This window comes from Drosophila tropicalis, unplaced genomic scaffold (assembly GCF_018151085.1).
Source record: "Drosophila tropicalis isolate 14030-0801.00 unplaced genomic scaffold, ASM1815108v1 contig_859, whole genome shotgun sequence".
In the NCBI taxonomy this organism is placed as follows: Eukaryota; Metazoa; Arthropoda; class Insecta; order Diptera; family Drosophilidae; genus Drosophila; species Drosophila tropicalis.
Window position 1 is genome coordinate 12,157,673 of NW_027173353.1, and position 11,895 is coordinate 12,169,567.

Below are 11,895 nucleotides of genomic sequence, written 5' to 3' on the forward strand. Positions count from 1 at the left end.
CGGTAAATTTGTTAGTTAGTGTTGGTTGTTGTGCGAGCCAAAGTTCTTGAGGTGTGTGAATAATCTAAAGTATTCGGCAAGCGGTCGAACGATCGGTCAATTAAAAGGATATCAACCGGTCCTACGTACACAGAAGCGGGTAAGAAGCGGCCAATATATTGTCTGGGATACACGGCATTTACAGTTGTGACTAATTAGCAATAAATAAATTCAAGAAAAAACTGTTTTTTATGTTGGATGATGGTCAACTGACAAAATCAGGGCCACTAGTCCAACTGACTGCACTTAAAGGTCTTGGCCAAGTTTGTGCCTTAAGTCGTTCGTTTTCTTTGACTTGACATTGCGCATTGTTGTTGTTTTTTTTTTTCCTGTTTTTGTTGTAGTGAGCATAATTACCTATAAGTGCGTGCGTGTTGTAGCCCAGATCTAGCAAATCTGAAAATTACTCTCCGCATCTCTCCCATGAAATTCGATTGACCCAAATATACATACTCTCGCGTGTATGTGTGTTTGTAACATGTTAATTGGTTGAACATTCATTTGACCAGGTTCGATGACCATTGAAGGCATTCAGCTATTTAATTCATACTTTGCATGTGCCTCGATCGCTTGCGTGGTATCCTCCGCATCTCACTCTTTCTCTTGCTCTCACTGTCTGGGCCGATGTTATGCATTTGGTTTATTATTCAATAGCAAGATTAATTATTAACTAACCGTTAACTAAACTAAGAAATGAAATTTGTTACTTTCTCAAAAAAGAGGTCAACCTCAATTGGCAATTGTTCGGCCCAAGTGAATTCAGTCGCAAACGCGATTCCAAGCAGAACTTGGAGCCAGCCAACCCATTTATTCTATTGGCACGCGCTCGATGGCCGTGGCCATGGCAATGCAATGGAAATGGCAACTGCCGTTGCGCCAAAAAGCCAAGTGACCATAAACGAGCTCAACAACAAGGCCAACGTCATCCAAATTTTCGAGTCCCATATATGGGTTCTATCGTGTTTAGCCAAGTGAACATAAAACATAAAAAGCGCTTTGAAGGAAGAAATTTTTCAAACTAAAAAGTTAAATTGGCAGCAAGATTTATGGAATCTTGCTTAATTTTCAATTCATTGAATAGCAACTCCTAAGACCTGATCAAGACTATGGGAAAGGAAAGTTGCCAAGATTATTCTGGAATTTCTGGAATATTTGACTTAGTTTACTTTTCAACAAACACTTTCCAATTTGTCATAACTCATCCTCTTCCTTACTGCTAGATCCCACCGATATGAGAGATTTCTCAGGACATCAAGAGAGTATACTTAGTTTTGTAAATAAAAAGGATGTCACTAATTTCTAAACGAATTCAATTAAGCAAAATCTTTCCTAAAGGTCATGAATATTTTGCCTGACAAATGAATGAAATGAATCTTTCTTTATTTTTTTAACATATTCGCCGTTTTGTGTTCAACACTTTCATTTTTATTTGAACCGTAGCTCGTGTCTCGTTGTCTTGTTGTTGTTGTTGTTGTTGCTGGTGATTGTGGTTGTTGTGGTGGTGCCGCCAGTTGTTAGTTTAGTTGCTGTTTCCGATGTTTATGCTTACCTTGCCATTGACTGTCAGTCATTCCGACTTTTCTTTCAGCAGTTTCCACTCAACGTGGAGTCAGTCTGTTGTCTTTTGTGTAATGTATAATTTTCCCGCTTTGTTCCACAAAGTGTTGTAAAATTGTATTGTTTATATCAACTTCATTAAAACTAATAAAAAATTCAAGTTTGACCGACTGTGTGAGTGTGTGTGTGTGTGGCATTTTGAAGTGTGTCTTGAACTTCACACTTTGCTAAAAACTGAAATTTCACAATTTCTCTCGTTCTCCCTTCTTCTTCTCTTCCTCCCCTTCCTAGTCGGCGATGGCCGTTAAATAGTTGGCATTATAATTATGATTTCAAACACGTAGCCATTACTTTCATTGCCATTTCTAAAGTATTTTAATACTATATTTCAAATGAGTAAATATAGTCGTAGGTTTGTCTGTTTGTTTTTGTTGTTTTTGGAGAGGAACATTTGTACGTGCCCGATTTAGTTAATGGGGTTATACATTTCTATATGCAAATTCAATCGAAATATTTGGCATGTAGGTGTTACTTTCTTTCTTTCCTTTCCATCTATGGATATTTCGGTGTGCCTGCCATCTTTCACTGCAGTCAGAGCGGAAATCCGATTGGTCATTGCGGATTTCCTAAGGCCTTGCCCAGTTGATGTGGGGGAATTCGGTTGAAATTTCATTGCGATTGCAACACTCGAATGATTCACAGATCCCAAAGGTGTTTGCCACAACGGCAACAAGCCGAAGAGATCAGCTTTTGAGTGGTCAAGACCGATTACGCACCTTAAAAAGTGAAATTTCTGTTTCTGCCTGTTATTTTGTTTCGCTTTTTTTCTCCGGTTTCGTTTCTTTTAATTGTTTGTTTTTGATTTTTTCTTATTTTTGCCAGAAAGATATGCAAATGCAAATTAATTTGAATGACTAAGATTATGTAGATTTTGTTGATTTCAATTTTTGTGGAAAAATAAATACTTTTGGCCGTCAAAATGGAAACTGACTGGAAGCAAGGAAAACGCTTTGGTATTCAACTTCAATTTTTGAGTATGAGCTAGAGCATAGATCTAGGGGAACGCAAGTTGTAGCCACATTCCAGACGATCCGAGCTAGCGCACTCGCCATCGTTGTTGCCGTCGTCGTTGTTGCTGTTGCTGTTGCCATTGACTGTGTTTGCCCAATGATCGTTAACGGGGTCAACTGGGGTTTGGTCTGTGGTGAGTATGTTTTAAAAGCAATTCAACGGCAAACAACGGCAGCAACGAAAACCCAAACGTGACTCTTCGACACAGCCAAGAGCAGCTGCAGCAGCAGGTAACTCTGAATGGACAGACCCGGCCTGTCCGGGCTCATCTGTTGTCCGAGTATGAAAACAAAATTTCACTGATTTTAATTATTTTTCATTTTTTTGCGTCCTACCGTTCTGGTTTGGCTACTCTGACTCAGATTCAAATTCGGCCAATTCGGAGTTTTTGGTCAAGCGTCAGACTTTGTGTGAGGCCTTTGGTCATTGCATCGAGTTACTTGACTTGATTGTATTATTCGTGGTTAATGTCGAGACATACGATAAGTTTGTTAAGCCATAAATAATTCTCTCTCTCTCTTGTGAACTGGCTTCTCGTCAGAAGCTGAGAAGCGAGAAATTTTTGGCTGCCAAAAGTGAAAGTTGCAGCTGGCATTGGCTTCGGCTCCGCGCACTGGCGATGCCATTGAAAGAAATGTAAGAAAGCGGTAGCTCGGGCCTTGGCTAACTAACTAACTAGAGGCCGATAAATCAGCTCAGTTTTAAGCCAAGTCTAGCTTGGGCTTAATGACTTTGTCAACGTTTGGACCTGGTCTTCTGTGTGGTGCGCTTCAACGCACCGGATGATTTTGTTGCCGTTGTTTTTGTCATTTGTTATTACCTCTTGTTTCGAATTTGTTGCCGTAGTAATTATATTTACCACGCTTTTCATTGTTATAACATTACCAAAAGTTTTAAATACTATCTCTAATTGCAGTAGATTGTAATAAACGTGGGACCTTTGGGTGACCAAAGTAATAATAAGCTGATGTTTATGCACTTTGTTAATTGTGGGAACCATTCGGGAGTTAAATGAGTTAATGAGTTAATCTGTTGTGCAATGTAGAAAGTAAATAATTACCTACCAATCGGATGAAAATAATTCAATTAGTTCTACTCCAGCCAAAATGAAATTGGGGCCAACTGAGTTCATTCCTCCTCTCTCCCTGGCTCGGTCTTTCTGTTGATTGAATTAGCACTTTCTACTTACAACTGGCAACGTCTCATCGAACTCATATTCATATTGAATAATAATTACGAGCAATTAGCATATTAACCCAAATACGTAAATTATAAAAAAAAAACCGAACCAAGCCCAAAACAAAAAAAAAAAAAAAAATAAAACGCCTTCGATCAAATGCAGCAGAGAATGGCACAAATGTGCACTCAAAATCATGTACTACAAATATTCAAAGACAAGTTTGTCTCTTAAGTCTTTCGATTCGTACGCACATCAAGTGGCAAGCGCGTGCGAGTTTTGCGACAGGTTTCTATCTTCATGTGTGTGTGTCTAGGTGTATGTTTGGCTTGTGCTGGCTTGGGTTATCCAAACAGGATGATGGCTTCTATTTCCCCCGCTCGTACATTTGCCCCGTTGTTCTTTTTCTTTTTATTAGCATACTGATAAAAAGCGAACGTGTCGTCAGCATCAAGATCAACAACCACATTCACATCGACATTAAATTATGGAAAAAGCAAACAAGTTTCCTAAATTGTGACCCAATTACCCAGTTAGACTCTTTTTACTTCATCAGCCTCCCTTCCTGCTTGTTATAGTTTGTTTCTTATAGGTTGGTCTGACTGATGGCTCGAAAAGGAATTTGCATAACACTTTTTTCATCTGCTGCTGTTGATGCGCCTCATTAGAACCTAAGAAAGTTTGATAATTTGCAATTCGTTTTGACAATCGGAATGAAAGTTGTCCGTGGCGAGTAAACACCATGAAACGGGTTGTCGGTTAAATGGCCATGGCTCTTACTCTGCCGGTTAACCGCAATTGCATTTTGGTTTCATCTCCCAGATTGCAGCAATTGTGAGCAAATCTAGAGTAATAAGTGCAAAACAATTGCACACACACACAGATAGATAAACACGCAGAGAGAAATGGAAATCGTGGTAAATTGCACTTTCGTTTGATATTCTGAATCAGAGAACTCGCTATAATTTGTAAATTATATATTTATATGTAAGTATTTTTATTAAAGAGAAAAGAAACTCGTAATATTCGAGGCAATATAGAAGAAAAATTGCCCCTTTCAGCCGATTTCACTGATTTTAGGAGCTTCTCGATGTCAAAACAGATAGCAAATGGAATCAATGGGAAATAACGAAATATTAGTCATATTTGTTTCAATTTGTTTTTCTTTTTTCCAAGCACCCTAATTCATGTAGAAGCCTCTCTCTAGTGGAAAGCCATGGCCCATTCTCTTACTTCATCTTTCTGATTGTGAGTGTCAATTTCTCGCTTTGAATAAATTTCTTCGCTATTTGATTGACAGGCAGCCCACTGCGAGCTGCAAGCTGGCTCCTTGACTTTTTCCGACATTCAGTGTGCTCCGCGATCAGTCGACCGGGGGAAGGGGCTCTGGTGATTCAGTCATAATTAACGTCGGTATTTTCGGTTTAAAAGAAACATTTTTTGTGACATTATCGATGTATGCCTGTGATTTTGATTGAATGAAAGTTGAACTGTCTTGTGTGTGTGTGTTCGCTTTTATGAAAGTGAATTTTTGTCGTTATGGTAAACGAAAGCATTGTCAATTAGGCCCCTTCTGCCGTTGTATGCCCCTTGAATTTTCGATAATTTCATTTGCTTTTGGCCATACTACTCAATTTTATACTATCCGATTGCGGCAGAATATTTAAGTCATTAGACAATCTCCAATCAAGTATTAGATTATTTGGCTGGCATTTGCCTTGTTTGACATAATACAACTTCGTCCACAAATAACTACAACATCGACAACAACAACAACAATAACTACAATTTATACTAGTTTCGCAGAGTGCAAAAACTTGCTGCTCACTTTTGGTAAAATTTCACTTTTTCCTTTTGTTTGCTGATGATATCTTAGAAAAACACTACGCAACACCAACACATAATAGGTACGCATGGCTATTACCAGTTTAATTCGGAATCATAAATAATTCCAAAGATCTTCACACAGATATGTATGTATGTACATATGTACATACATAGGTGAATCTGGAGCACTAATGAATAATCGCCTATAAGTCGTCTGTGTGTGTGTGTGTGTGCGTGTATGAGATGCCGCTGGATTCAATCATGGCCAAGTTTGGCCTACACAAGTTTTGTTACTTGCAAGTGACACTAGGCGAATGTTTCGATTCGAGTTTGAGTAATCATCTCTGAAGGACTTGCAGTCCATGGTATTGGTTTTGTTTTGGTTTCATTTTCTTATTTGGATTCAATTCACTTCTCAATGATGGAAACAACAGAAACCCATGTCTCAATTAAACCAACCTACCTACTACACCAGCCTGCCAACACACAGAAGCTGCTGACAAATTGCCGGTTGGCTGCAACAACAACAATGACAACTGGCTGCATTTTCAGCGCCATAAATGGGTACGTGGGGGCTGGACGGCACTGAGCACAAAGTGGCCTTGTCCAGATTTTCAAAAGAAATCGAGAGTGTGTTTGATGTCTGGGCGGAAGGTTGAAACAATCTCTCCCCGAATAGCCCAAATAGATTGAATTGCTATTGAGATTGATTTGTTTAATTTGGTTTTGTTTTTGTTTCTTTTCGTAGCCGACCAAAATGAGGAGTCGCCACCATGCCACGTGGCTAATTCAGCTGGTGTTGTGTCAGCTAATCGTAGCCCAAACCACAGAAGTTCCATCGGCGCTGCTACCTATTGAGGCTCGTAATGCTGATTTTTCGGGAGAGGAGGATGTCATCTCAACTAGCTATGTGCTGCCCAATCAGATCTTTAACGAAGGCAAGCCATACTATGCCCGGCAGGATCCAGTATCAGGACAACTCGACTTTAGTGCCAAGAAACCTGCAGGCATTGAGCCCGAGATCAACGAAGTGCTTGATCCCAATGAGAAGATAGTCATTAGCGGGGCTCCATCGCCCAATATACATGATTTTCTCAATCTGCCAGTGAAGTACTCGTCATCGAAGTTCGTTTATCCGCTGGTATCTAGTTCATATGCGAATTTGAAATATCAGGGTAGCAACAAGAACTACATGACGAACAAGAAGCCGACGTCGGTGGTCGCACCAGTCACTCCACCGCCACCAAATACCTATCACAGCTCCAACTATTTTACTGTACCGACTACAAGGCTAACAGCAGTGACCCCTACTGAGGCAGTATATTATCCTTCTAGCAGCAGCACAACGACAACGACAACAACTAAGGCAACAACGACAACAAAGGTAACCTCCAAGAGGCCCAGTCCTACTCCCAAAACAACGATTCCAACCACTAGGTATACTTCCACGTCTCGTCGACCTTTACCTCTGACGGGTCCAACCACTCCAATCCCTCCGCGGACTAGCACCACGCGCAAGAAGTTTGTGCCAACCAAGAAGTACAGTCCAGCCATAACTTCAGTGAAGACAACGCCGACGACAACCACAGCCAGCCAGCCCAAGCCCACTGCCAGTAGCAGCGATGTGGCCTTTACCACCCACCATGCCACTCCACAAGCACCTATATTCCCCACTGAACCTACAACAACTACGAAAATGTATTCGACTACTACTATAAGTCCGCCAGTGGTTTTCACTGATGATACTACAAAGCCTCCCACCTTTAGCCCCATTCCTGGATCTGGTGTACCCAATCTGGATCCAGCCGATGTCTACCACACACTGGGCCAGAAGAACAATCAAGCTCAGCAAGAGCAGCAGCATCAGCAACGCGAAAAGGAACAGCAGCAGCAGCTGCCACTACTGCAACAACAACCACCTTCAAGAGCTCCTCCGATGACACTGAGTGACATTTTCAACAGCTTGGCCGAAGAAGAGTCCGCTGTGGCCACAAACTACCAACAGAACCAGGGTTTCGATGCTCAAGGTAATCTCATTGAGCCAATAGCTCCATCACGTCCATCGCCATTTGCAATGCAGAACCAACAACAGGGCAATCCAACTAAGCCCAATCTCGTTAGTCCCAGGCCTCATGGCCCCCAGGAAACAAAGGTCATTTCGGGAAGTCAGGAGAACTATAGCAATGAATACGTCTCCTATCAGGTGCAACAACCCAATGTCATGCAATATCGACCAGTGCCCGGTCAGATCAATAATGTGGTAATTTCACCGGAACAGCAATCGGCTACCTTTGTTCTGGGCAGTCAAGTTCAGCAGGTGGGAGTGGGCCAACCAATAGTGGGCCAATATGGTTCTGGAGATAAGCAGCCATCCTTTGTGAAAGAGAATGTTGGACCCGTGCAATATGGTCAAGTGATCAACGAGGACATAGCCAATATTAACACCAAGCATCCTCTCCCTGTTGTCCAGGATCAAGTGAAAATGCCTACTAGTTACCAACAGATGCCCAATATTCAGCAGAACTCAAACTTCCATCAGAATGGTGTAACAAGCGGAACATATCAAGAGCCGCCGCCAGAGGCTCCTTCGCCTTACCAGCAACTGCCATTGATTGGTTCCACCAAAGCCCCCGTCAAACCGGCCACATCAGTGAAACCTACGACAACGGTGCAGCCCACCGCTAATCAGGTGCAAGATGTTAAAGAACTTCTGGTTTCGACTAACATACGCTTCCCAGCAAACGAAGCGGACTCCGTTGAATTTCCACCCGCTTCTCCAGCTTCAGGTCCTCCAGGGAATCCACACATAAATGGCCATGCCCAACCCCTAAGTCTTCAGCAGATCCAGAATGCCAATCCAGTAGTCTTTCCAAAGGTCAAAGACGACGACGGTGTCCAAATACAGCAACATCCGGTGATTAATCTCCAAAAGCCACAGCATGAGCAGCAACATCCATTGGTAAGCTATCATCTAGAGTTTTTGATACGATTTGTGCTAGTTCTAATTACAACCCATTCACAGACATTCCCTGCTCTGCAGCCTGGGCATCCACAGCCACAAGGCGAGCTTCCTTCACGGGATATGGAGCCACCACCACGCTATCCCACCACCACAATGCCTGTTCAACGACCACCGCCTTTCTACAACGAATATAACCGCAAACCACAGGCCGGTGGTCCAGGACCCAGGCCAAACATTAATCTGCCCAATATACTGCCACAGTTCCGTCCGAATGCGAAGTTATCCAGCGGACATCCGTCCAATTTGAAGCAGGAGCCCGGCAATATTCGCTTACCCAACCAAGTAGTGAAACGCCCATATAATCCCTCTATTCCACCCCAGTTCGCCCACCGACACTATGCGATGCAGGGACATCAACAGCAGCAGCAGCAGCACCCTCAACAGATCATGCAAAAGCGTTATCCCATGAACCGGATTTCTGAATACCCAGCTGGACCGCCCACTCCTGGTGATGTTAACAGACGTATTTACCGCCCGTCTTCACCATATGGTGGCCATAACTTCCCCTATATGCCCGAACATATGTATGCTCGTCGCCCAAATGGCCCGTCACCTAATGCTCCCTTGCGCTCGGGCGAAGGTTATCCTGCAGAGCGTCATGCCGCGTCCCCCATCGAACCGTACAAGACCATCCAAGAAGAGGGATTGGACAATATTGAAGAGGAGGACTTGGTTATAAACGATCCACCGCAACCAGTCACGCCCAGCAAGGAACAAATGATTGGAGACAATATTAAATTGGAGCCAGTTGTCACCTTGCAAATGCTGCAGTCGCAGAAGAACGCCGTAAGTTTGCCCGGCGACGACACGGGAGATGGTGAGATCCAGGTGACGGCAGACAACGATCCCCAGGAAGCAGAGGCGAGCAAACTAACCCAACAGAAGCTGGATCAAAGCGGCCTTTACGTAGTCTTTCCCATGAAGGCGACCGACGAGAAGCAAGCCAGCGAAGCCCCCCTCTGCCCCGGCTGAGTATCAGAACACTCCCTTCTCGGTGATCCGGGATCAACCACAGGAGCCCATATTGAAGAACAAGAAGCCCCAATCGTTGCAACAACAGACGAAGGTGCAGCCCATGGCCAAAGAAAAGTTTCCCTATCCGATTGAGAAGCCTGATCCATCATACACAGAACTAAACGGTGCAAACACCGTGCCCGGCGTCTTGATTGCTCCTCGAATTATTAGCGGAGCATATGGCAGTGGCACCGAAGCACCCATTGCCATAGCCTACACGCCCACAGAGCCGAGTGCTTATGTTCGAACGGGACAACAGAATCAAAAATTCTCCAACATCAATCTGGCGACGACCGTGATTAATGAGATTCGCACACAAGACACCCAAACTGAAGAGGGTCTTAGCGGTGATTTCGATTTACGTGGTCAGAGCTTTGAAAAGGACTTTATGGCGCCCTTCTATCCAAGTCTGAGCTTGGGTGCTGCCACTGGACCTGCTGGCGGTGTGACTAATCCCAACTGGAATGTAGTGCCTTCTACCACAAATAAGGCCATTTACGAGAAGAACAACATCAATCGAGCTGATGTCGACGCCATCGATGAGAACAAAAAGGATGCCGATTCCTCCGAACTGATACCAGAGAAATCTGAGCTTGACAATTTCCAGCCTCAGTTGCAGGGCGGCTTCAAGCCGATTTATCCCCCAGGCTATAAGCATGTGGAGCAGGAACCAGACCAAGACCACAACGAAGAAGTGCAAAACCAAAAACTGGCTATTGAAAATAGTAACAAACCCCTGGCATTGCCACTTATGTCTCAAAAGCCTACAACGACGACGACAACGACAACAAGCACCAGCACAACAAAGAAGCCACCAACAACAGCCTCAAGCACTAGGATTAATAGTAGTTCGACCTCTAAAACAACTATTAGTACCACTAAAGCAGCTACAATCGAGCCATCGTCATCATCATCATCATCAACGTCAACAACTTCTACTACCAAAGTGCCCGCACAACGAAAGAAATCAACATTTGAGACAAGTCTAGCAGCTCTTCTGTTTGGCGACGATGAAGAGGAAATCGAGGAAGGCAGCGCCCGCAAGTCTGTGGAGGTGACCAAAGCTCAAGCCCAACCCCAACCCCAGGCCCAAGTCCAGACTGGCCCTCGAAATGTTCCACGAATGGGACCGCGCAGTCTGTCGTTGAGCTAAAATGGCTGGATACGCTGCTGCATCTAGGAAGTTAGATTAGACGAATTTTAGTTTTTATTAATTTATTCAAAGTTTATGTGGTAATCTAGTTTTTGTTTTTACACAGCTTATGTTAAGTCATAATAAGCCTACTGGCCTAGATCCCCCCGCTAAAGCCACCAACGACCTTGGGACATTTTGCGAGTCTGATTTGAAATAAATATGATTATGAGAAAAAGTTTCTCATTGGACTCTCGAATTGTCAAAGTCGAGATAAACATAAAAAAAAGGAAACAAAATTTTAATTTACATTAAAAAAATAATATTAAATAAATCACTAAAAGTGGAATGCATTTCTCATTTGATAAACGAATTGGAACACACAAATCAAACAAAAGAAAGTAAAATGCTCAAAACAATTGCTTGCAATTACAAGATTTTGTTGCATACTTTTAGGCAGAAGCATTTAACGCCTTAGCGATGGCTTGCAGGGGAAGACCAACAAGTATGTATGTATATGGATTGAATTACTTAATTATTAATTACATTTCTAATATTACATGAGTATATTTCAGTTCGTTCTTTAACTACCACCCTTCATGTTTTGCTTTTTGTTCATTGTTCGCGATTGGGATGGATTTTTGATTTGATTTTAGTTCGATATGAATACGTAAGCTTTATAATTCTTTTAATTGGCAACCGGAATCGAATTTTTGAAATTCATGCACTTTAACGTTTGGCTTTAAATGGTGAATATGAGTATATGTAAGTATGAATATGATTGAGGTGATTCGTGTGCTCAAATGGACGACTTGAATTTCAGTTTATGTATTGTACATATTCGTTATTTGTATGTATGTATAGGTATTTACAACATTTGGATTTGCGTTTTGTCAGATGATTACCAGCTAATGCATTTATTCAACTATATTTCAAAACTATCATGCAGACTACAACCAAAATGGATAACTTTTGGCTCAGTCTTTGCTTTGCCTTTGCCATATGTATGTCTGTATGTATTTAATGGCTTTAATTAAAAGCCTAATTGCACCTAAT

General features: G+C 42.4%; 1 protein-coding gene across 1 annotated transcript; it reads left to right on the forward strand.

Annotated features, from left to right (window-relative positions):
* The first annotated feature begins 61 nt into the window (after window positions 1–61).
* LOC137581727 (serine protease filzig) lies at window positions 62–11,106 on the forward strand. The gene is given in 4 exon segments (XM_068295976.1): window positions 62–139; window positions 6,420–8,630; window positions 8,694–9,637; window positions 9,639–11,106. Coding segments are annotated over 3 exon segments (4,368 nt in total). The 5' UTR covers window positions 62–139; window positions 6,420–6,428; the 3' UTR covers window positions 10,861–11,106.
* Window positions 11,107–11,895: the final 789 nt, after the last annotated feature.